The sequence below is a fragment of the Talaromyces marneffei genome, chromosome 8, assembly GCF_009556855.1.
Source record: "Talaromyces marneffei chromosome 8, complete sequence".
NCBI classification, from domain to species: Eukaryota; Fungi; Ascomycota; class Eurotiomycetes; order Eurotiales; family Trichocomaceae; genus Talaromyces; species Talaromyces marneffei.
The window spans coordinates 351743-377126 of NC_072355.1; the positions used below are offsets into that span (position 1 = coordinate 351743).

General features: G+C 46.4%; 9 protein-coding genes across 9 annotated transcripts; 5 read left to right on the forward strand and 4 right to left on the reverse strand.

Moving 5' to 3' along the window:
• Positions 1-424: 424 nt before the first annotated feature.
• On the forward strand, positions 425-1404 carry EYB26_009476 (uncharacterized protein; the record flags this gene model as incomplete). Its single annotated transcript, XM_054268726.1, has 3 exons — positions 425-550; positions 648-860; positions 937-1404. 3 exons carry the CDS (start codon positions 425-427, stop codon positions 1402-1404), a joined length of 807 nt encoding a protein of 268 aa, XP_054124701.1.
• Positions 1405-1451: 47 nt separating this feature from the next.
• On the reverse strand, positions 1452-3488 carry EYB26_009477 (uncharacterized protein; the record flags this gene model as incomplete). The annotated part of the gene is made up of 4 exons (XM_054268727.1): positions 1452-2319; positions 2370-2491; positions 2555-2853; positions 2912-3488. 4 exons carry the CDS (start codon positions 3486-3488, stop codon positions 1452-1454), a joined length of 1866 nt encoding a protein of 621 aa, XP_054124702.1.
• Positions 3489-4070: 582 nt separating this feature from the next.
• EYB26_009478 (uncharacterized protein) lies at positions 4071-5471 on the reverse strand (the record flags this gene model as incomplete). The annotated part of the gene is made up of 1 exon (XM_054268728.1): positions 4071-5471. The coding sequence occupies one exon, from the start codon at positions 5469-5471 to the stop codon at positions 4071-4073; it is 1401 nt and encodes a 466-aa protein (XP_054124703.1).
• Positions 5472-8453: 2982 nt separating this feature from the next.
• EYB26_009479 (uncharacterized protein) lies at positions 8454-11199 on the reverse strand (the record flags this gene model as incomplete). The annotated part of the gene is made up of 5 exons (XM_054268729.1): positions 8454-8465; positions 8554-9622; positions 9682-10454; positions 10578-10689; positions 10784-11199. 5 exons carry the CDS (start codon positions 11197-11199, stop codon positions 8454-8456), a joined length of 2382 nt encoding a protein of 793 aa, XP_054124704.1.
• Positions 11200-14576: 3377 nt separating this feature from the next.
• Positions 14577-15250, forward strand: EYB26_009480 (uncharacterized protein; the record flags this gene model as incomplete). The annotated part of the gene is made up of 3 exons (XM_054268730.1): positions 14577-14637; positions 15029-15112; positions 15189-15250. 3 exons carry the CDS (start codon positions 14577-14579, stop codon positions 15248-15250), a joined length of 207 nt encoding a protein of 68 aa, XP_054124705.1.
• A 1170-nt stretch (positions 15251-16420) lies between these two features.
• On the reverse strand, positions 16421-17260 carry EYB26_009481 (uncharacterized protein; the record flags this gene model as incomplete). Its single annotated transcript, XM_054268731.1, has 1 exon — positions 16421-17260. The coding sequence occupies one exon, from the start codon at positions 17258-17260 to the stop codon at positions 16421-16423; it is 840 nt and encodes a 279-aa protein (XP_054124706.1).
• Positions 17261-21384: 4124 nt separating this feature from the next.
• EYB26_009482 (uncharacterized protein) lies at positions 21385-22710 on the forward strand (the record flags this gene model as incomplete). Its single annotated transcript, XM_054268732.1, has 1 exon — positions 21385-22710. One exon carries the CDS (start codon positions 21385-21387, stop codon positions 22708-22710), a length of 1326 nt encoding a protein of 441 aa, XP_054124707.1.
• A 542-nt stretch (positions 22711-23252) lies between these two features.
• On the forward strand, positions 23253-24143 carry EYB26_009483 (uncharacterized protein; the record flags this gene model as incomplete). Its single annotated transcript, XM_054268733.1, has 1 exon — positions 23253-24143. The coding sequence occupies one exon, from the start codon at positions 23253-23255 to the stop codon at positions 24141-24143; it is 891 nt and encodes a 296-aa protein (XP_054124708.1).
• A 267-nt stretch (positions 24144-24410) lies between these two features.
• Positions 24411-25151, forward strand: EYB26_009484 (uncharacterized protein; the record flags this gene model as incomplete). The annotated part of the gene is made up of 1 exon (XM_054268734.1): positions 24411-25151. The coding sequence occupies one exon, from the start codon at positions 24411-24413 to the stop codon at positions 25149-25151; it is 741 nt and encodes a 246-aa protein (XP_054124709.1).
• Positions 25152-25384: the final 233 nt, after the last annotated feature.

Here is a 25384-nt window from a genome sequence, read left to right on the forward strand (position 1 = left end):
GATTTAAAACGATGAGTTATCAAAAGCAAGCTTCAATTGTACCCATAGATACCAAAAGCTAATACCTACCTATAGCATTAATTCTATCGGTATGGTCATGTCAACCGGCGATGAAGTAATAAACACGCCATCGGAAAGAAATGCGAAACGGCAAATCCATATGCCGACAAACGTGGGGGAGCAATTTATTCATGAATGCATCATCCCATCCCCACTGCGGAGAAGAGTAGAAGACGACAGGGGGGAAGATCCGGTGCATGGACAAAGGATTTTGGGTGTGATCACAGGGATTATGGTGGGGGAGAACTATCAAACAAAATTATATACGTAGCTTGTTTCGTTCAGACATGTTTATTTAGTACTTTCTCAATCTTCCCTGTTTATATCCAAGCAAAACTGTCAGACAGAAATACAGACAGACAAAATGTCAATTCCATCCCTCTTCTCCCTCGAAAATCGCACCGCTCTGGTGACGGGCGGCACTCGCGGGATCGGGGCCCAAATGGCCATTGCCCTGGCCGAAGCTGGCGCCGATGTCATTCTAGTTCAGGTAGATAATCCCTCTTTCTTCTACCTTTACCTTTTGTTGTAAAGAGTGAGTGGCACAAATATTGACAGACCGAAACAAAAAAAAAAAAAAAAAACAGAGAGACACATCAAGCCAACAGACGAAACAAACAATCGAATCCCTAGGCCGCAAAGCATTCATCTACACAGCCGACCTGTCCTCTCGCGAGGACGTGTCTGGTCTCACCAAAAAGGTTCTTGCGGATGGACACGATGTCTCGATTCTGATTACTTGTGCCGGTATTCAGAGGAGACATCCCGCGGAGAAGTTTCCGGATAGTGATTGGGACGAGGTGAGCCAATAAAACATATCCTTCAAACATAGTTTAATTAAATTCTGTGCTGACGATATGATATATCCTTTGACAGGTCCTACAAGTCAACCTCACAACAGTCTTCACTCTCTGCCGCGACATCGGCGCTTACATGCTTACCCGCCCGCCCTTCCCAGGCACAGAATCCACCTCTCCCGGCGGCGGCTACAGAGGAAGCATCATCAATGTCGCCTCTTTGGTCTCATTCCAAGGCGGCATCACCGTTCCCGCTTACGCAAGTGCCAAAGGCGGAATTGCGCAACTCACAAAGGCCCTGTCGAATGAATGGGCAAGTAAAGGCGTAAATGTAAATGCGATTGCGCCGGGGTATATAGCTACGGATATGAATGAGGCGCTGATAAACAATCCGACAAGAGCGGAGCAGATTTTGGTCAGGATTCCGGCGGGGAGATGGGGAAATGCAGAGGATTTCAAGGGGCCGACGGTGTTTTTGGCGGGGAGAGCGAGTTTGTATGTTTCGGGGGAGATATTGACTGTGGATGGGGGTTGGATGGGCCGGTAATCTACCTCAGAGAGAGAGAGAGAATATAGTGTAATGACTTGATTGGATCAACCACCATGAATAGACATCAATAACTCATCAACCGTCCACTCCCTATCAACTTCAGTAACAGTCCCGGTACTGCCCACCGCCCCAATATTGTCAAACCTCCCCCCAAACATAGCCAACAAACACCTTTCAACACCATTCCTGGCCTCCCGACTCAAGGATGTCAACACCTCGGTCATATGCAGCACATACTCTGCCCTATTTACATTCCCCAAATGGTTCATGAAATGATTCAACAGAAACCCTTCCAGTTGCGGGATTGACGCCATCCAGATCGATTTGTGGTCATGCATTGCTTTATCGAGGGTTGCAAGGCGGTCGTATGATTTTTCGTCTACTTCAACGCCGACGGTACACATTGGTAGACTGGAAGGAGAAATTGGGACGGTGTTGTTGTTGTTGTCGGTGGCGCTTGTCGCAGTGGTGGCAATCGTATTATGGTACTTTGACGAAACGCATTCCTGAATCATAATGCCAATATAGAACAAACATGCAATACGATCATGTTCATAGACATTCGCCAACGCATGGTCTCCATTCCGCATACTATCCAGAAACGAGCTCCGCAAGATTGTGATGGCTTCGTAGATGGAGTGGTAATGTCGTAAACCCACGGATTGGAGATTGCTCGAATTAGCCATTAGACTTCGCATGTCTTGAACAAAAGAAATGAGCCACAAGGAGCGGAGTTTTGAGATTTCGGAGTTCTTGGAGTTGCTGTGGCTGTGAATGCGGATGCCTGCGGTGGTAGTAGGCTCGAGCAGAGGGGTGCTTTGTCCTGAGATGCGAAGATAGCTGAAGGAGTCTGATATTTCGGATATGTTGTTGGAGGGATAGAACCACGATGGTTTCGACATTAATGATATTCTGTCAAGTCAGTCGTCCTCCTTGTAAAAAGTGAAGAAAGCAGTACTTACAACTGTAGTACCAGCCCTAATCGCCAATTCTGCTTCAGCGATGCTAATCCCCCCCGCGCTTGAATCATTCTATCCAGTCCATCGCGATGAATGCGCCAGACTGCCTCCGTACCCCAATACCTCTTTTTAACACAGACCATCAGCAAAAGAGATTTACACATTTGGAGAATAAGGGATTAGCTCACCTCAAAACTAAGTAACCTCACAACAGCCGCAAATGTTGCATCACCCAACGCCGTCTTCTCATCCTGCATCCAGTGATTAATCAATGAGACAGCCTCGGATTTGTATTTGAGGACTTCGACAGCATCTTTTTGGCCGTGAAGATAAGCTAGATGGGCCGCCGCATGCGCCATCATACCATAAAAGGATGCTGCGTTTGATAAATCCAACGGAAACCAGACGTCACGCATCGGGTTAAAGTTGAGGTTAAGTGATGAGGGGGTATCCGTGTCGAACATCATGGCGGCGTGGGATGTTAGCCCTGGAGTCATTAGCTTTTCTTTGCTGTTTTGTCTAAGGGGAAGTGGCGGTAAACGTACAGTGGTGAAGCAGTTCGTGGTGTCTGGTTGTCAGACGGATTGGAAACGTGTCGAAAGGATCTATAGCGAGTGGCGATAGTATGTAATCCATAGCCAGTATGGGAGCTTCTTCAGATATAATTTCGTTGTAATATTTGTTCATTAGGTCGTCTTGCCAGAAGGCATCGAGATCTTGCATGTCTTGGTCGGACAAGTCAAGTAATTGGTCGTAATCGTAGGGGATGCATATTGCGTTATCATTAATATTGAGTACCTCGGACTCTTCGCTTGAGCTATTAAGTTCTGTCGCCTCAATGTCCATGGAATCAACATCCTTCACTGTCGAGGCCGTGGAGCCGTCATCCAAGTCCATCGACTCGTGTTTAGGAGATGCTTTAGCGACCAGAGCTCTTTGTCTCGGCTTTTGCTTCGACTTTTGTCCATGACAATTTTTCCTGCTCTTTTCTTCCCCTTCTTGGTGTTGAAGGATCTTTTGCTTCCTCTTGCGCCATGACTGCCGCATAGCATAGCTACGGGCCCGATGCGCATCTTCAAAGGTGACGAATTCAAACGTCTGTGCCATTAGTTGTTTTGCCATATTTGCCTCCGGGATCTTTGAGACTGGTTGATATTGCTTGCTATGATTACTCTGGTGATGGAATGAGATGTATCATGTGAGATATTTCCAATCCTATCTGTAAGACTAGGGATGCATTGCATGATAGCTCTGAGCAGTGTTGACTTGGCAGGGGGTGTTCGTACAATTAATTCCAGTTATGATAATTATCCGTATCAAAGAATGGGTCATCATAGTAGATTGTGTGTGTGATCAGATCTGATGATGTCTCAGAAAAAGAAAACGGCGGCGAATCTGCTCCGCTCGGCCCCACTAATATCCGATCGCCCATACATTATGCCAACACTGATTGGTCATCGTATAATATACAGGAATAACCATAGTACTACACTACTACTCACTGTAAGCAACGAGAAAAAAGGAGTAGTTTGTGTAAAGATAGTTCAGATATATTACTCTTTAAATGCTTGACTATCGGTATCTTGACTAGTACATGTACATTAGAAATATGTAAAATCTTTCCAGAGCAAACCTTCCACAGATTGCCAAAAGCAGAAACAAAAAACCCCATTTCTCATGTATGCTGTTTACTTTAAAGTGAATTTAAAAGGCAAGGACAGCAAGGAGACCGGCAGCAAGACCAACCGCGCCGCTGACCTGGTTAGCGCTGGCAGCACCAGTGAAAGCAGGGACGGCGGGCGAAGAATTACCGCCAGTTGGCGCGGCAGGAACCGAAGTGCCAGAGCTGGTGATGGTAGGCTGCACATCGGGAGAGGCAGTGGTAGAGGTAGGCCAGACCATGGAAGAATCAGGAGCAGTGGGAGCGGGACCAGGAGCAGGAGTAGATGTGGCAGGAACAAGAGTGTCTTCAGGCGTCTGAGGAGGAGTGGAGGGAGCAGGAGCAGGAGCAGGAGCAGTAGAGGCTTCGGGGGTACTACTGGTAGTGGGGGCGGGGCCAGTGCCGGCGAAGGCATCAATACCTTTCTTGATGCCAGCAGCGATACCATCGGAGAGCTGTCGGGAAATGTCGGCGAGTTCGGGGGGGACCTTTGTGGAGACCAATTCGCTGAGTTTTTGGGCAGCCTCCTCCTGTTGCCTAAGATTGTTCTCGACTTTACCACCAAAACCAGCCTGAACAAGAGGTTCCTTCTTACCAATAAGATTCTGAATAGCTAGTAGGATTTGATTGCTTAAATCCTGAACAGGGCCAACAAGGGCAAGGGCTTCCATGGAGCTAAGCGGAGGCTCATTTTGGAGGGACTGAACGCCGTCCAGAGTAGCTTTGATAAGTACATTACCGTCAGCGAGAAGATGAGAAGCATCACCGCCCACGTAACGCTCAATATCAACATTAAACTTGTTCACAGCCAAGCTAATATCCCGGATGACCTTCTGGAAAGCAGAAATATCACGCTGGACCTTGGTGGCCTCACGCTTTACCTTGGTGGCCTGGCGAGCGCTAATGGAGAAGGCTTGGATACCTTTCTGGAGGGCTTTGGCGACCTGATCGGAGAGCTGTTTGGAAATTGGGGCGAGTGGACTAGGGACCTTTGAGGAGACTAACTCGCTGAGTTGACTCGCAGCATGGGCCTGCCTCTCAAGACTATCCTTGACTTGAGGACCATAACCCCCACCAACAAGAGGATCCTTCTTTTCAATAAGGTGATCGACAGCCTTCATAATCAACTTGTTTACACCCTGAACAGGGCCAACAAGGGCAAGGGCCTCAGTGACACTAAGGGGAGGCTGAGGTCCGATTCTCTGAATGCCTTCCTCAGTGGTTTTGATAATAGCATTAGAGTCAGCGAGAAGGACTGTGGGATCACCGCCCTGGTATTGAGTGATATCCTGGTCGAATTTCTGCACATCGAGGTTAATATGTTCGAGGACCTGCTTGAAAACATTTACATCACGCTGGTCCTTGGTAGCCTGGTGATCAACGTAAGGGCTTGCAAGAGCCTGGGCAGAAAGACCGAGGACGACGAGGGAGGATAAGAACTTCATGTTGATTAACGAGTGTATTATTATTTATGAAGTGCTGTAGTGATGTAGCTTTCGAGAGTAGACAGGATAGGAACAGACAAGTCTTATATATACCCCAAGAAGGCGCCACGGCACGCCGATCATATGCCAGCTCTCCCCGTTACATTGTCAATGGCCCACCCCCGACATCACCTACCAGCCGAGGCTCCACATAAATATGAACTCTGAAAGGACCTCCACTCACTAGAGTACGTAGTCAGGTACAAGGACCATAGAATGGACCAAGCCTGATAAAGTATATTGTCTTATCCTATAGGCTGAGTCGGGTATTGAATGGGGCTCTTTGGCACCATAGTGGGCTAGTAGTTCACCATTCTTAAGCCCGGGATCGAGGGGCAAATATTCCGACTCGATCAGAGTGTCATTGACTTGTTTGAGGATCTGTCGAGGACTTGATTGGTTGTAAGTTCATTTTTAGAATCAAGTTTATCTGTTGAGGGTGATCTTTGTCCAGAAGTGGCTACCACGTTGTCTTACATTGTCTCCTTTCGACTAATTTCTAATAAACTTAGATAAAATAAGAAACAGAAGGTTACAACCGTAATGAGTCCTTCCGAACCCGGGTCGAATGAGGAAGGTGAAGATATCCCGGATGAGTATTCTCAACACTAAGTAGACGACTAGATCAAAGAGCTGTAGCAAAATTTAGACTGAGACATGTGATCTAGATTGCCATGGCTCGAGTGGCTTATGGCTAGATTTTCCTCGCCACAAACTTCTGAACGTAGGGAAAGTAACAATCTGATTGATCCATGGAGTTGTCCAGCACGCCAGTCAGTCACCATTTGAGCGTGCCACGTCGTAGCTGTACGTAAGATGAATACATTCTGTACGTACAGTAATAACTGTTATTTAAAGAATATGACAAATAACAACAACAACAACAACAACAACAACAACAACAAAGCCACATTAGGGTTGTGACCAATGCTTGCCAGTTAACTCACTTGGTTAGTTAACTAAGTTATTGGATGTCCGATTACTTAAGATGGGACATTCCGGCCGCTGATTCGATGGCTCCGGATACCCCAGATTTTCGTTGGCACTTACCGAGGCTGGGGTGCCCTAATCGGATCAAATGTACTGTACTATGTATGGATACTACTCCGTAGACAGACAATCTGGAGATGATCATGGACTGGACCATGGAAGCATAGTATCGGATGACCCTGGACCCATAAGAAGTATTCTAAATCGAGGCTAGTCACATGCGTAAACCAATAATATTTATTTTACTTGTCGGTTGGCTCCCTTTCCACTAATTTCTAGTCTATATGACAGAGTTTACTAGGTACAGGGTTACAGGGCAACGGTTTCTCCACACAACTCAATCTAATCTAAGATTTGGATCCCGTCGGCAATTCAAATGACTACGTAGTAGAGTACGTACTATAAAGAGGGCACGCGTAAGCAGGTAACAGGGGAACTGGGGCTGGGGAAAACAATAACCACACAGGAACAGGAAAACTGGTTATCTTTGCTACAGGAATTTTTCTGCTGATCGAGCAGCAGGGGTAATGTCACATGTGCTGCGATCTTCCATAGTTATCTATACTTACTCACCACTTTATAGTTACCCTAACAGCCCCTGCATAACTGTATTGTTTTTCGCGTTCTTCAATTGTGGCAGGACAAACACAGACATTATGTGATCGAAAAAAATTAAGATAGGAAATCATTTTCTTACGAAATTTCTGGTAGCAAATCTGCTACAGTTTTACCACAAGCCCTTGGGGCTTTGAGGCTAGGTCAACCACAGTTCGGTAAGTTCCTGGAAGTAACGGTGACATTAGCGGTACATCTCCGTAGGTACTGAGCACATACAAAGTCACTGTACATACAAGAGACTGGATGTATCGGTGACAACCCAGTCCATCAACAAATATTAACTACTTCGTAATATACTCCATATTGAGCTTAACGCTCCTAAGAGTTTACGCAATCACCTAATTGAATTAGCCAATATACGTATAATAAGCCTACCTAAGTACATACAAATTTGTACCTACATTAGTACTATATATAGCACTTCATACATCATCTGCGATCCCATTCAGATTTACAAAGTAAAAAGCAGGATAAGGAGAATTCAAGTTGTTATGCAAGATGATAGTGTATATACTGTGTCCGTAACGGATATAAGTTTATAACTAGTTAACTAACTTAGGAGATATGTATATCTATTACCTAATACAGGTAACTAACTAGTTAGTAACTAAGTTACGTAACTTAGTTATGTTCAAGTGCTCCCATTGTCTTTCTCTCTCAATTCTTTTCCGACTTTTCATCGCTCTCTCTCACCTTCCAAATGTAGTATTTCGATCTGGTTCATTGTCTCACTTCCCACCCCGAATATGTCCATGCCATATCGAAGAACAGGATAGGAATTAGGAAATAGGTACTCGTATTGATGCAACGCCACACACACTCTATTGGTGCCCACACTCTATGCCTGATTTGAAAACAAAATGATAGATGACATGATGCATGGAAAAAGAAACGTGATTTGACATGACTCGGGATGTAAAACATAACAACGAATCAAGGCTTTATACTATATTTCGTGTACTTTGATATAAGATGCTAGGGAAGTTCGATCACTTCGGCAAGGGAAAGAAGCGGATGCAGGAACAAACGCTTGAAAGGGCGAGTCCCCTTGGAGGCCAAATGCGTGGCAGGGTGACTATGTCGTTTTGAGGTGGTGAGTACCGGCCGGTGGATGGGTTGGTCGGTGTTTGCTGTCTGTTGCATGCCCAAAAGATTCCCCCTCTTGTCGGACACATGAGATATCATACTCTCTATACCGGATGAATTATCATTTGTTAAGGTCAACACGTGATACACCAAACCTCTCCTGCTGAACAAAAGGATCTTTTATATAACCACCTTAGATCGTTGACATTTTCTTCTTTTTTGCTTCGCAAAGAAGGAAATCTATCAAAATCACGTCTCGTCCTGAGAACGATTAGCATCACTTGAGATTTTGCTCTCTACAGCCAAACAGATTTTCGGCAATTGCAGGAGATCAGCGATATAGGCCTACTTCAGAACGAGATCCAACCGCCTCTTCAGCAACACCAGCCCTGTTTCCCACCACCCCCGAAAGCTTCGCCAACAACGCACCACAAACAACACAAGCACGTCGAGAAGCCAAATCTATTCGCGCCATCTCATTCAGCCAACTTGCCGCCTTTTCCAGCGCCTGTATTGAGGCCTCTGGGATGGATCCGGGATGGCAAAGCGAGAAGTCTATTAGAAGAACGGCAGTGGCTTGCACGGTGTAGTGGAGCATGCACCACCAGGGTGCGACTTGGTTTAACCATGTACCATCAAACTCGGCCGGGAAGAGATCTAACATCCGGCAGGCGGCCTGGACGCAGGAAGCGGCGACGTAGGTATAGAAACTGCTATCTCCGGAGGAAGAGCTGGACGGCTTATCAAAGTAATGTAGACATGGCTTGCAGGCTAAGATCGTGGCACTGTAGTAATGTAGCGCAAGACTGAGACTATATCGATCATGCGTCACGAGGGATCCTCCTCCTCCTCCTCCTTCTTCCACAATACGGAATCCGGCGGGTAATTTGGACAGCCATTTTTCTAGTTTGGCGTTTGCGTCTGTAATGGCGGCTTCGGCATCCCGCGCTGAATTCTGGACGATCTCGGGGGCGTATAGAGTCTCCACGATCTCTCGCATGATTCGGGTAAGATCAACGTAGCATACAAAGTAGAGCGCCATGTTCGGGTTTAGTATATCCATCGCGTTTCGAACGGATTGCACATCCCCTGCTGCCGGCATCTCCCCAACGGGCCGCGTAATGACATGTGCGAGAAGATTGTTTCGGGTTTTGTGGTCTGTCATGATTCGTATCACCTCTGCCTCGTTGTATTCGTGTTCCTCAAAGGGGACGGGTAACGGAGTGGTGCAAAAGTCGCTGTCCAGGTTCAAAGGTCGACCGGTCATGTTACCGAGGATGGTCTCGAGGGTGTAGAGAGACCACCAGACTTTGTAGCGCGATTCTTTTGACGGTAGTGTCACGTAGTTGCTCTCGCTGCGTAGATTTAGGCCCATCGCAGTAGCCGAGCGGATCGCAATGCCGCATATTCTCCATGCCCTAGGGGTTCCCTGTGTCAGCCATTTGCTCAAATCACGACTTTTGTAATCAATGCATACCTATTGACATGTCCTAATGCTAGCAAAAATATCGCCAGCAATCCCTCAATTTGCACTTGCTGCAAATCCGGATGATCCAGAAGCGCATTAGGTTGCATGCCAAGTTTCCACGCACGTGAAAAGTACAATAAAGTCTCATCATTTGCCACCGTCGAATTCGGCTGCATCTGATGATGGAAACATCGCGACGATGTCGCAAATACCAGATTCAAGATAGCCAGCCATCTACGACCAGGCCGAACAAAGGAACTTGTGTAGAACGTATTCACCTGGCGAACAAATGTCTCCGGCACTATGATGGGGAACGTCGGATGCACGGTGGTAAAGAAGTTCTGCACCAAACTATTCGCAACAGCCTGTGGTGGTCGAGCCAATGGTTCCGCGTCCTCGAGGATAGGGATATCTTCGTCGTCTAAAAAGTAAGTCACGGACGCAATCGCGTTACGATCCTGATCATCCGGTACGCTCGATGGGTTGGCGTCGCTGCTTGTAGGCAAGGGCGAGGCGTTGGATTCCAGATCGCGCTTGAGATGGTATAGCCACGAGGTCTCCGAGTGTTTCCCCACGAAACCGAGGGCTTTGGAACGTTCATTGCGGTTAAAGTCTTCCTCCGTGTAGTCGGCACCGCTCAGGAAGCTGATCACAATGGGTCGCGCGGCCGGGTATCCTGTAGAAAAGTCTGCTTCCGAATGACCCGATTCCGATGGACCAGATCGAGTCACGGGTGTTGTTGATGTTTCTTCAACCAAGGGTCCATCTCCATCAAGCTTATACTACAGAGGCTACGTTAGGATGTTGCTGTGGCGGCAGTATAGGGGACGCATGGAGGAGAAGGAGTGGAAGAAGAAAAGGGGAACCGTCAAAAAGATAAATCGCCAAGAGCATAAGTAACCTACTTTAGACAAGAGGTCTTGGACGAGTTGACTGTCGTCGGAATCAAGTTTTGGTTGCAAGTCACAGAAAAGTTGTTCATATTCTTGCACCTGCTTCGAAAGATCTCTGAGTTGCCTATTGGAATAAAACCAATATGTTAGTCAACGATATAATTCCCAACTATCAGCGATAAAAATAAAGGACAAAACAGGGATGTTGGGTTAGTGACTTTGCTGTTCGTTCTCGCTTGCGATCACCATAAAGACAGGTCAGGCCAAGGTCTTGACACCGCTGACATGTTGGACGATCGCCACTACACTTGGTCTTTTGGTCTCGACAAGATTCACAGGCATGACCAACCCGTTTGTTTAAGTTTGCCTGCTCTACCAGATTCGCAGCCCTGGGGATGGCCACTTTGGCGGTGCCTCCTCCTGCTCGGCTTAGGGAGGAGGGGTGTTGGTGTTGGTGGTGGTGTTGTTGTTCATTAGGCGCACGAAATCGAGGGTCCCCCGCTATGCCTGTAACACCAACAAGAGGAACGGAAGAAGCAGAAGAATCTGATAGCGGCGGGAAACTGGCAAGATTGCCGACAAGTTGATTGACTGCTGGTGATGGACGACGCGGAGGACGCTGTTCGTCGTCCATCTTCCTCTTCAGAAGAGAACGGCCGTTGAGCACCCAAGGGGGAGGAGTATCAAAAGGTGCAAGTCTACTAGCGAGCTAAGAAAATTAAACTATTTGGAAATCATACATAAGACAAATCCATTGGGGGAAAGGCCCATGTCAGCCCGAAACAGGTTAGGAGACAACAAGAGTAATAATGGGCTGGTACATATTTTCCTCTTTCCGGTCCTTTTGTCTTTTCCATTCCTCCCCTCCCCCTCTTAACTCAGTTGGATATAAAAACGCAAAACGAATATGTAGTGGTATTGCCCTCTAGACTACGAGATGATTGGGCTCTGGGGGGAAGGAAAGAAAAGACGAGAAGGTAAAAATGCATGAGCCTCAATCCAGCCCATTTGGTAGGCTGGAAGAACGAACCGTGGACAATCTGGTCGCGCAAAGCGGGTCTGGCTCCTGGTTGAATGTGAACTCTTATTCAAGCCACTCAAGCCGAGCTGGAAACAGTAGCCGTCTGATATCCATTGGACTGCACGGATGGATAATATAACAAGTGGACTTGCTCGTCTGGCAGATGTCTTTTCAAATTTTGACATCCACTTACCTACATTACACGCTCCTCCTTCCGATGTTTTCCAGCTGTGCTCTTTCCCAACACCGAGAAACCCTTGCTCCTGTTGACTGTCGACTATCGACGCTACTCGTGCTCGCATCCACAGATGGCACTGTATCTTACGAATGCTATCGAAGTACACACTGGTCGAGACGGGATCCATAGCGTTCCGACCGTTCCAGCCGTTACAGTGGCGGCTTTGGCGGGATTGGTAATCTTCACAGATCGAGTCATAACCTTCAGGACGAAGTCTTGATCATGAATAATGACATATCAGCGGGCCTGTATGAAGATTTCCCCCCAAGTCCCAATTGCCGAATGTTGGTAAGTTGAATCCGAAGTCCAACGAGTAAACTATTTCTCGTGACATTTCTAGATCTTCCAAAATTTTTCCCTCGCTAGGAATTGTGTTCCGCCTATCAGAATCGTTTTCTCTTCATTGGTTTGCGACGACAGTTCAAAATACCAACCAGAAAACTCACCGCTCTGAGCTCCTTCCCTCCTCCGCCGACGAGGGGCCAGTCGGGCGCCATTCTGTACAAAAGGTATGTCTAGCCCCAGCCCCCAACGCTCTCCGTTGAGAGAATTGAGGGGATCAGCCAGCCGAACACAGGAACAACGGCAGCGACGCCTCGCGTACGCTCGTCGCTGGGACGACGACGATCTGATCGCATTCCCTTTGGTTGAATCCGGCGCCGCGTGTTGAGAGTATCTTCCGAATGCTCTGTTTAGTGGAAGCGCGAAACACGACAGCCGGACACATCTTTGCATCGATTGTACGTCTCGTGCCACCACTTGTGCGAGTCCCTTACGTCTCACGCATCACAAAGAGTAGGAGAAGCTCGACATACGAGCTGCAGCAGACAACCCCGTTTGTCTGGTCTGGTCATCTATAAGGATAGATATTACCATTATAGAAAGTATTGCGAACTTCTACGGTCACGAATGCTACATTGCTATCTGCGACGTGGCGTTGAAGCGTGACGATGCTTCAAAGCGCCTTGACATTTCCTACTAGTAGGCCAGACGATACCATCCATTCCACGGCTCGATCGTGTCCTTCGTTGTCGATAGACACGTTTTGATGCCTAGAATGAATGCTCTTGGCCACGTATAACTTATATATGTTGGATGTTGAAGGTGTATGATATCAGATCGTTGCGAGACTGACACTACCTTGCCACATCACGTAGAAAGGCGGTCAGCGTGTCGATCAGCGAAGTTGCACGGAGCTGTCAGGACGTATCAATACCAATGTGCAACTGGTTCTTCTGCACCGGATGAATCAGCTACATGTTCATCCAACCATGCTTCTCTCTGAGAGAGGAGGCTAGAACAGATATCTCCCGCTGCGGTAAATGTGCAACGGCCAACATGCGTTGGTTGTTCATTCAGGTGGGTATTTGCGCGCGATGAAATTAATTTTCCGTGATGCACCGGAACAGGACCGAAATGGTTCGTTCAGCTTCACGGACCATCGATCAATGAAATGTGCCTGGAGTCATCTGAAGGAGAAAATTCTGCTGATGCTAGTCGTGATAGTCGAGGTTGACGTTGCCGCCAAGGGACCATCAGGAAAGGGACATTGCATTGATGCAGGCAGGTGGCACAACCATCCCGTGATTCGCTCTTTCCTCTCCACAGCTTAACGTAATAACGTGTCGAATGCCTCGAACCAACTGCCAACTGTCGGTCGCCAGTTGCATATTTCCATTGCACATGAAAGGTCATCAACTCGTCTCCCGCTTGTTATTATCGATATGGTTGGTCGCTTCCGGGATTTGGCATTGGCATGCAGGATGCTTCAAATCCCGACAGTTTGATTGACGTTGGGGAATGCCTTATTTCGACCTCAACCCCAAAATCATCGTTTTTAGTATCATCGCCGATCGAATGTGTGGCCTTGGTCTTCTCTGAACAAGTTTTCGCTCAAAATATTAGCGTCAGGATCCCATCGGTCGACATAGCGAAAGCAGCCATACGCGATCAGTGCCCAGCAGTCGTCCGGGGCCCAATTTACAGTGCGGTGTAACGTGTGGATTGGGACGTGAGAGGGTTTCAATGATACCTAGTTACCGTAATGATTTGATCTCAACCTCTGCCAGTTGTTTTTTGACGGTCATCCTGGGATGACACTCATTCATAGCCATTCCGGCTCCAGAGTCCGTCCTGCCTGCCGCATTCTGCGCCGTTGTAATAGCTCTTTTCTTCATGACTATTCAAATTCTGAACTGCAGACCGATCCTAACCATTACAGACTGAGATACTAACACATCATCTAGCTAGCATTGTACTCTTAGGTCTGGCCCTCGCAGTGCCAGGAGCCACAGAATTCAACTGTTCGACGTGCAAGGTTCTCGATCAACTTCGCGAACTCAGTAATAAACACGATAACTAGAAAAACTAGACAAGAAACAACACCAATTTACATTTCTCTATTACAAGTCAAATGATATTCTCAATCAAGCAAAAAGGAAGCATTCCAGAAGTATCGTAGAATCTTGAAAACGCACGTGATTGGCTGATGTTCTTCTGCCCGCCAACCGCCGAATCAAATGGTTTCCCCCTAAACCCCATTCGTAACCCGCCAGGGTTTTCCCATCAAAGCCCTAATCGCACGATCCAAAACAGTCAAACCCGCGCCAAGCTCTACTCCGCTAAAGGGAACAAACGCAAAAGGGCCACTCACTCCTCCTCTCTAGCAGGTTTTACTCGTCGTCGCCGTCGCCCATCCATCTTCCGTTTTACTTCGAACAAATCAATTTTCGAATACACATCATCATTCAAGATGGATTCCGCCAAGGTCCCTGTTAAGCTTGTCAAGGTCACCCGCGTTTTGGGCCGAACTGGTACGTTTTTTGTCCACACGATGGGGTTCGCTGGGATGGGATATGTGTGGGAGGAAAAGAGAGCGAGAGAGAAGGAGGCAGAGATGAGAAGAAAACGAAAAACTACGGTCAAAGCAGAAAAAGAGAAGGGAATTTATCGCAAAAGTTATCGGACTAGGAAATTCTGCAAAATACGACTGTTTCCATTGAATTTAAATTCAACTCGACAAGGAACCGAACCGAATGCACACATTATCGACATGAAAACGATCTTCTCGGCTTCTTTCTCTCTCTCTCTCTCTCTCTCTCGTCCTCCTACTTCATTTCATTCCCTCTGCGCACCATCCATCCATCGCAATATCCCGAAAATTGAATGGGAAACCCGAATACTAATATACTTTTGTTTATCTAGGTTCTCGCGGTGGTGTCACCCAAGTCCGCGTCGAATTCATGGACGACCAGACCCGTTCCATCATCCGTAACGTCAAGGGACCCGGTATGTTCATATACCCCTCGCAGTTCCGTCTTTTATCGATCCAGTAACGAATTGTCTAACATGTTATGAATCACAGTCCGCGAAGACGATATCCTCTGCCTCCTCGAATCCGAGCGTGAGGCCCGTCGTCTCCGATAAATGCCTTTTTTTCCCCTGCAAAATTAAAAAACACTTGGAGAAAAAAAAAACATGGCAAAAAAGTACGAAATGGATGGAGTTGTGGGAAAGAACGAGGGAAGAAGAACTGGACGTGTGGATTATTATACCTTTTTTCAGCATTGACGAGCCATTCATCATTACTTGATACGAACCGAGTTTGTGTGTGAGGGGATAAATCGACAATACTCTTCTATTCTTTCTACCGATTCTTTCTACTTTTTGATATCCAATTCGACGAACATGGGAGGCGAGATGGGGGAAGATCAGGTCATAGGTCTTTTAACCATTGATTTTAACTTTTTCTGTGTGTTTGTCATATAAATGAAACCAAACATACTTTTTTAACGACGATACCGTTGATGGGATTGGAAAAAAAATCGGATGGAGTTTTTATTTCTCTTCTTTCTAGGAAATCCATCGCTTTTTTCACTCTAAATTTCGATGTGACATCAAAGAGCAGCCAGCTGGGATCCTGCGTATACTAGTAGTGCTGATAGATATGTGCCAAAACCACCAGCCTTTGTCTAAGAAGAGATCCCAGTTCAGTATCAATCAAAGTAACCAAATCGAAGACATCATCCATGCACCCATGTAACATCGAATTCGACCTTCAAAAAACAGCTACCCACTAGGTATGTACCTAAGGTACCAACCTCGGAGGTTCAAATGTAGTAGTCAATACTCCACTCCCACAGCTACCTACGTACATATTACAAGCCCTTTTTTCGGACTGCTTGAGGTAGTGGACATGTAATGATAAACCAAATCTTATCTAATCTATTCATTATCAATACTACCTAGAACACCTAATGTAGGTAGAGTGTAGAGCAAGTAACCAGTGTCTGGTAATTTATCTAACTTCGTATCGTAAAAGGAATGTATGTATTAGATGTTATCAATATCAAAGAATTCAAATCCCAATAAAACGCCGTAAGGTTGCCCAATGCTTGCTTTCAAGGAGTGTGTATCAGAATAGGTATTTAAACCCGTGTAAATGTATCCATCATATCAAATCGTAAAATCCATAACCTATTTCTTTCCTTCTTTTTTCTTCTTTTCTTCTTTTCTTTCTTTATTTTTTTATTTTTTTTTATTTTTGATTTCTCATTCTGCTTTCGACTTTTTCATGAGAGGCGTATGTGGTTATTACTAGAGTACTCGGTGAATAATAGGCTTCTTCATCTCGTTCCGCTTGTGTACCCAGCTTGGAGAGCCGGTTCCTGTTCCTACAGGGCCGGTTATGGTGCCTGTGCCGAGGTGAGTGGTGATAGTTGTGGTGGTTGAGGCAGGCTTTGTTGTAGTGGTGGTGTGGGTGGATGTTGGTTCGACACTTGTCTCTGTTCCTGTAGCAGTGGTAGTGGCAGTGGCGGTGGCAGTAGAGGTGCTGGTGTGGGTCAATGTAGATGTAGATGTAGACTCTACTGGTGGAGGAGGTGGTGGTGGTGGAATGGCGACAGCTGGTTTGGTGGTGGTTGTCTCTGGAGCACCAGGCGCCGTCACGGCCACAGTCACAGTCACAGTTGCAGTAGTAGTCTTAGTCTCCGTATGAGTAGTCGTAACCGGCAAGGGACACGCGAGCCCCGTCTCAGATCCAACGGGACCAACACCACCAACAGGTGTCGTCGTGGTGCCGTAGACAGGAACGGTGGTAGTATGAGTCGTAGTCCACACGGAGGTAGTAGTCGTAAGCCAAGTTGAGTAGACAGTCGACGACCCACGTGTCCCCACGGAAGTCGAGCAAGGGACAAAAACTGTCTTTGTGTTCGTCTCCGTCTCGGTTACGGTGCTCCATTCACTTACGCTGGTGGTGGTAGTGGTGGTGCTAGCAGGAGGCATGGAGGTAGTGGTGAGGGTACTGGTCTGTGGCGGTGGATGAGGTTGAGTGCCGGTGCCGATGCCGGTGCCATAGTGTCTGCGTTCAGCCCAGTAGCCTCCTGGATAGGCGAGAGCAGACCCGATGAGGGCTGCGCTGATGAGGATGGAGCGCATCTCTCAGTACCTAGGGTAGGGGGCCGTTTGTTACTTGGAAGATAGTTTGTGTATGGATTGTTACAAGCATATAGCGAGTGAGGCTGTCTACTAAGGGACTATAACGAACAAACGTATCGACAAGCTTGCTGGTCCAGACGACGATCAAGATGAGAAAGCAAATCACTTGATATTTAGCGGGAACAGGTCTTTATACATCATCCTTCCTAGACAAACCTGCTCACTAAGCGAGCAAACAGCAGACCAAAGCTAATGCCCGATGGGGAAAATCCGATGCCAGCTTCCATGGTAGGTAGCCATGGCACATACGTAGTAGTAGTGCATCTCACAGCCGCACTATTCCGTACGACCTGTTTTTGACGCCTACTTCTGTCCAAGTTCCAAGACCCGGACCCTGAATCGTGGCCCATTTCGGGGGATCTGACTGGTTGTGGAGCGGTGTGGCAGGATTGTGCGTGTAAACCTACTGCGTACAGAAACAACATACGTACTTTTTTGCTTTTGCTCGCGTAAGAGACCCTACGGAGCATTTCTGGGAGGATGGATTGGTGAGGTTCTTCTATAGTGAAAGTGGCGTTGATAGAGGCTCCACATCGCTGGGCCCACGCAGAGTTTGCCTCGTACTTGTTTATTTCACTTTCCCTTTCACATCCATGGATTTTGCCTATTGACCAAGTGCTTTAAAGCTTGACATAGCATGGAATAGGATTGCACAGTCGATTTCACGGGGTGTAGCATTCAACGCTCGAGCACTCGTACCTGTGCTCTGTACTCTGTCTGTCCCATCTCAAAAGACGAAGGATAGCACAGAAGAGCGAGAGACTCAGACTAAACATGTCAACAGATGTCACTAGGCCATATCGGGTAAGGACTGTCTCAGTTCATCGTTTTTTTTCTCTACTCTGTATAATAACAGAGTTTTATCACGAATTATATGATCACAAAACTAACTAATTAATGAGATCATGGCCTTAAAATTCTCTCAGCCCTCGTATTGTCAATATGTCACGACTGTTTGGACTCCAGTGATGTTCCATGGAAGGCTACCCTACCAAGTACGGTGCCGGAGCGGACGGATGATTATCGGGTTCCCGATACTTAGCAATGCCGTATTCCACTCCATCCATGGATCTCTGTTTTATTCGACGTTGTTGTGGCGAGTACGTAGCACGGCCATCAACATTTGATTACAGTTATTGTTATCAAGCAGAGAGATTATATGCCGTGATGCTGTGATGTTCTGAGTCACATCGTTAAGGTGTATAACTAGCGGTTGTCCAAGGATATCCATGCCTCCTGCTAGCCGTGTACGGAGTATGTGTGTGCTAGGTAACGACGGAGTAGTGGGCTGACGTTTAATCCAGATCAATGGTTAGTTCAAGCCACGACTCGTATGTGCCCACTACCAATGGTCAATCGCCAAACAAGTGACAGACAGGCTGGCCATGAGGTCATCCATTGTAGAAGGGGGATTCAGCTACCAAGCTGCCTGCCTAACGATGGCATCGGTGGCACCTACCGGTGCCTATCATATCGACAAGCAATTCGCCCTCTGATATTTCGATCTCATCGTGTCGTACACCATTAACAGCGACTATGGATAAACAGTGTGACTTTTGACTACTAAAGAGAAAACTGATACGAAAAATTAAAAAATAAAAAACATATCCAAGACATACATATGCACCTGCTGAGCTGGCACAGTAGTAGCCTCAGCCCAGTGACTGCAACGGGCCTTATGTAGGCGCTCCACCTATGCGCACTACAGAGTATACTATCCCCTATCCCGGCCACTTGTGTCTTGTGGTGTGCATAAGCTTGCATTAGCTTGTAGTACGTAGTACGTTTTTAATAATGCGAAGGACGTGCAATTCAACCCCATACAAAATGACCAGACCCGCGCTCCCAAGGTTGATTTGCCCCCCCATATCGACATTATGAATCCATATTAACTATTTACTCTATTCTTTACCGAGTCTTTTTGGAAAGTTCTCGCCGATAATACAAATTCGTATGCGTACTCGAAAGAATCGAACAATCATCACGTCCACCACCGAACTTGGCGCTCCACGACTCCGGACGAAATGAAGATATTTGTTGGAGTTCAGATTTATATAGGAATTACTAGGGAACCCGAGATAAGAGACTATTTCAACGAAAATCATAGAAATGGTGCTGTTCATCCTATTGTCCCATATATACAGGAAATGAGGTATGAGCAACTACGACAATATTTTCATATATATCCCCGTCCCCAGAGGTCATGCTAGGTGTTATATCACCTTTTTATCCCCCTGAACCGACTCTGGAATAGGAATTATAAATGACTGATGAGTAAGTTAATAGGATTTAGTAGCACAAGGTTTATATTATACTCAAATTATTCCGGAAGGCTTTAAAAAAGTATTATATACCATCATCAAGTATGTTAATTGATGAGGCCATAGTTAGAAGCTTTTGTGACAGCCATACACGGCTTAGGCCTTCGTTCTGGAAACTCCCGTCAATATCCTTTGTTTACGGGACATACCTGAATCTTTGTACGTAACTAGATAGTATTGGAAGGAGATATCCGGAGCATGAGGATATGAGCTCACGTGCCTGTTGCCTATATATATGGCTCCAGTGCTCAACTCAATCCTAGTCTTCTATTCTCCTCTCCATGCTTAGTTTTCTCGTCGACCGCTACCCAATAAGATATATTGGCCTGGGCACTTTCACACTTTAGGAGACCATCTTATACTTTGTATTATAAAGTAGTAGGAATTCTATCTTGAATTCTGGAGACTGCTTTACAAACAACTGCTTGCCTTCTATCTACTATATAAGGTAGATGAGACAAAGGTAAAGAAGCGTAAGACTAATAGCTTAGATTTACTACTTGATCCTTTTCTCTAGTAATTTGTATGAGATCGCGATCACTACGCTCGGTGAGGGCGACTGGAGGCCCACTCGCAGACTTGGCCAATCAGAGGCCCCTGATATTAATATTACAGACACAAGTGGCCGGGATAGGGGATACCCCTTCCTAGTAGAGCACATTTGATCCGATTAGAGTGCCCCGGCCTTGGTAAGTGACAACGGAAATCTGGGGGTACCCGAAGCCATCGAATCAGCGGCCAGAATGTCTTATCCTAGGTAATCCGACAGCAAATAACCAAGTTAACTTTAACTAACTAGTTAACTAGCAAGCATTGGTCATAACCCTAATGTGCCCTGGTTGTTGTTATTTGTCATATTCTTTAATAAGAGTTATTACTGTACGTACAGAACGGATTCATCTGATGTACAGCTACAACGCGGCACGCTCAAATGGCGACTGACTGGATGTTCCCTTATGCTGGACAGCTCTATGGATTAAACAGATTGTTACTTCCCTACGTTCAGAAGTTTGTGGCGAGGAAAATCAAGCTATAAGCCACTCGAGCCATAGCAATCTAGATTAAATGTCTCATTCTAACTTTGCTAGCTACTAGCTCCTTGATCTAGTCATCTATTTAGCATTGAGAATACTTGTCTGGGTATCTTTACCATCTTTATTGACCCGGATTTGGAAGGACTTATTACAGTTGTAACCTTCTGCTTCTTATTTTATCTAAGTTTATCAGAAATAAGTCAAGAGGAGAGAAATTGTAAGATAATATGGTAGCCGCTTCTAGATAAAGATCACTCTTAATAGGTCAACTTGCTTCTAAAAATGAACCTATAATCAATTAAGTCCTTGGTAGGTCCTCAAACAAGTCAATGACACCGTGATTGAGTCGGAATATTTGCTTCTTGATCTCAGGCTTAAGAATTATGAAATACCAGCCCACTATAGTGCTAAAAGCCCCATTCAAACGCGACTCTACCTATCGGATAAGATAATATACTTTATTAGATATAGTCTATTCCATGGTCCTTATACCTAACTCTATCTCTGATAAGTGGAGACCTCAGCTAGTAGATGATGTCAGGGGTGGGCCATTAATAATGTAATAGGGAGGACTGGCATATAACCACTGTACTGTAGCACCCTTCTTAAGGTATATATAAGACTTATCTGTTACTATCCTATCCTACTCTGGAAAAGCTATACAAGTAATTATAGCAGTTCATGAATAATAATATACTCAATAATCAATATGAAGTTCGTTTCCTCCCTCGTCGTCCTCAGTCTTTCTGCCCAGGCTCTTGCGAGCCCTTACGTCGATCACCACGCTACCAAGGACCAGCGTGATATAAATGTTTTCAAGCAGGTCCTCAACAAAATTGGCAATGCCTTCTCGCACACTTCTATTCCCCAGGCTACCAAGGTCAAGCGTGAGGCTACCAAGGTCCAGCGTGATATTCGTATTTACCAGTCCTACCTCAGCAAGCTTGACCAGGGTGTGCAACAGCTCAACACCGATATTAATAATTACCAGGGCGGAGATGCTGGTGTTCTTATCACCGACATTGATACAATTCTCACGACGACTAATGAAGCTAGTTTTTATGTCGGTACTCAGTCGCCCCTGATGCCACGTGAGGTCTTTCAGCTTGTTAGCCTTGTTCAGCAATTCAAAACACATATACTGGCGACTGCCCAAGCCTTTATCTCTAAGAAGGACCCTCTTATTGCTTCCGGTTTTGGTCCTCGGATTGTGGCGATACTTAAGAAACAGCAGGATGCTACCAAGACACTCGGTGCCGCAATGTACACTAAGGTTCCCTCCCAATACGCCGACCTTCCCAGAGAGTTCGCCTCTAAGATAGTCCAGGCTATACAGAAAGTTATTGATGCCTTATCCCCTGCCACCACCCCCACCAGCGCTAGTTCCTCCACAGCCTCTACGACTACCCCTACCCCTTCTCCTTACCCTTCTCCATCCACTTTATCCTCTCTCTCTACAGTCTCTATAACTACCCCTACCTCCTCTCCTCACCCTTCTCCATCCTCTCCCTCCACAGCCTCTACGACTACCCCTACCCCCTCTTCTCCCCCTTCTCCATCCTTTCTATCCTCTCCATCCTCTCTCTCTACAACCTCTACAACTACTAATACCCCCTTTCCTCCCCCTTCTCCACCCTCTCCATCCTCTTCCTCTACAGCCTCTATAACTACTGATACCATCTCTCCTCCCCCTTCTCCGCCCTCTTCATCCTCTCCATCCTCTCCCTCCACAGTCTCTATAACTACTGATACCCTCTCTCCTGAGTCTCCTCCCCCTTCTCCGCCATCTCCGTCCTATCTATCATCTCTTCCCGCTTCTACGTCTGAAGACACTCTTGTTCCTGCCACTTCCTCTGCTCCCGCTACTTCCGTTGGTCCTGATTCTTCCATGGTCTGGCCTACCTCTACCGCCGGTGGTGCTATGGACAGCAGTACTTCGCCCACCGTCCCTTTTTTCACTGGCGCTGCCAGCGCTAACCAGGTCAGCGGCGCGGTTGGTCTTGCTGCCGGTCTCCTTGCTGTCCTTGCCTTTTAAATTCGCTTGAAGTAAACAACATACATCTGGGAAAAATTGTGTTTTTTGTTTCTGCTTTTGGCAATCTGTGGGAGGTCTGCTCTGCTAGATTTTACACATAGCAATGTACATGTAATAGTGAAGATACTGATAGTCAAGCATTTTAAAGAATATATGCGACACTACCTTTACACCAATTCGACTCCTTGTTCTTTTTCTCATAGCTTATGATGAGTAGTACTATGTGATTATTACTGTAGTTGCCCAAGAATATTCAACTGAAAGATTTTCATTGTTGTCAAGTATGGCTAGCCCATGTGACATCAGTCTGCCTGTGAGCCTATTCAGGCAATCACCGACCAGTGACGGAACCTCCCTCCCTGCCTTCTGCCTCACTCCTCTTCACTTTTCTTATTTATTCCTCTTTGTTTTTCACCTCTCTTTCTTCCTTTCAAACAATCCATCTCTCACAAAATTGACAATCATTGCTTCGTTTGACATCATCCACTCTACCTCTTTATAAAGGAAGCTCGATAATCTCATTGTCGCATCAATAGCCCATCATGGCTCCTGGGAAAAGCCACAAATACACTCAAAACAACAACCGTCAGGAAGTTAGTCAGTTCTTGGTGAATCGTCCGAATCCTCGGAACCAGAATCTTGGTCAGCAAGATCTCGAGTCAACAAACTATGCTCAGCAGCAGAACTCAGCTCCACAGAGCCATGCTCAAAAGGTTTCTCGTCAACAAAATGATGTGAATCAGAATACCAATCAGCAAAAGGCGTCAGCACAGAGCTCGCAGCTTCAACAGAGAAAGCGTCCCCAAAAGGCTCGCCAGCAGAACCATCAGCAGCCGAACCCTCTTCGAAACGATTCCTCGAGCCAGCAGCATCCATCACAGAATCATCAACACCAGGCTGCCCGTCCACGAGGCAATCAACAGGATTTTGTTCCAAAATCTAATGAGGACAATCATCAACCAAATGCTCTTTCTGAGGGTTCAGACGAGCAAAACGTCACCGCTTTATGGTTTCAAGGTCATCAAAATCCTGCACCACAGAGCTCTCATCAGCGCGACTCATATCAAGGGCAGCGCTGTCCGCAAAAGCCCAGTCAGACAAATCACCATGGATCAAATCGTCGCCAAAATGCCTTCATTCTGCCAAAGAACCCTGCCAGACAGAGCTCTGATCACCAAAAGCCCCGTAGCATCTCGAACACCCACTCCAAAGACGGCGTTCAGCAGAAACGAGAAGATGACATGCAACAAACTCCACGATTGACTGCCTTGCAAAAAATTCGAGACTACACCAAAGAATGGATCCCAAATCCACATCACCGCCGTCAGCCATTCGTAAAGTTGCCTCGAGATTTGGCATTGGAGATCATGGATCACCTCGGCCCAGTCGACAAGGCATCGTTTGCTCTTACTACAAAGTCTATGTGGGAATAGACCAAAGACACATTGAAACTTGAGTATTTCGACTTGCCCGGTGTTCTCCCTGCTCGTGTTACTGAGAAGCGTGGCATCATCAAGGCATGGCCATATTTCACCTGTTGGCGTTGGCGGTTGTTGGAAAGACTCGAGAATGAGCATTGGAAGTGTTGCTCGGGTTGCATTCGACTTCATCCGAAGACAGAGTTCTTTTCAAACGAGCTAGTAAAACCTGCCAATGAACGTCTTTGTCGTGCACCGGGGCTTATTTAGGTGTGTCCTCACATGTTTCTGACGTACAAGAAGTGCGCTACTCTCCAAAAAGTGCTTTCCCAGCAAATTGGTCCAGAAGGTGAAACCAAATACAGCCCTCAGACCGTCGATTTGAATCATTATCTCTATCATGAGTGCCACATGAAGGAAAATGGGTACCGAGTCACCATTGGTACACAGCCAGTCATTACGGACCAAAAGCAGCACCTGGTGTTTCGACAGAAATATACCATTGAGTTCAATTCGACCGATTTGGAGAAGGTGAAGGGAACTTTAGGACTAATTGAGAGCAAATCCTTGCTTCCCAACTTGTGCCCTCATAGAAGCATTGTCACGCATTGTTTGGACATGCTAGGAGAGAACAGTCGCTGGAATATCGATATGATTGCCGAGGACGATGTCGACGATAAAGTCAGCGTTACCTGCAAACGGTGCTGTACGTACTTTTCCAATTTCCGGCACTACAATCACTTGACCTTGCAAAAATCCAGAATCGATTTTTCGACTTCGATACATGTCGGCAAGGGATATGGTTTAGTAGAGGATGGCAAACCAGGTCATGGTAGTCCGTATGATCTGCGAGGCTGGGTTAGTAGGACTCATCTAGCGAACGTCGTTGAGGTCGACGACATTCCTCGCGCCGGTTGCAAATGCCGTCGCAATTGTCGGAAGATTGCCTTTGAGCCAGTCACAAGTCCTTCGCCGGTGGCCTCTTTGCCTGGTACTACTTGGAAAGAAGGTGGATGGTTTTGACCTGGACAATCCTTATACCAACCTTGGCCCATCTGGTTGGAGAACACAGTTTGACTTGGTGGGGATCTGATCTTTCGAACTCACAAAAATTTCCTTGATACAGGAAAATTCCCCTTTCATATTTCCTTTTTTGGCATGAGTTTTCTCGGGTTTCTTCAAGTTTGTATTTTTTTCAAATTCACACATGGCATTCCCTAAGGGGCTTAAAAGTTTAGCATAATTAATGAAAAGGA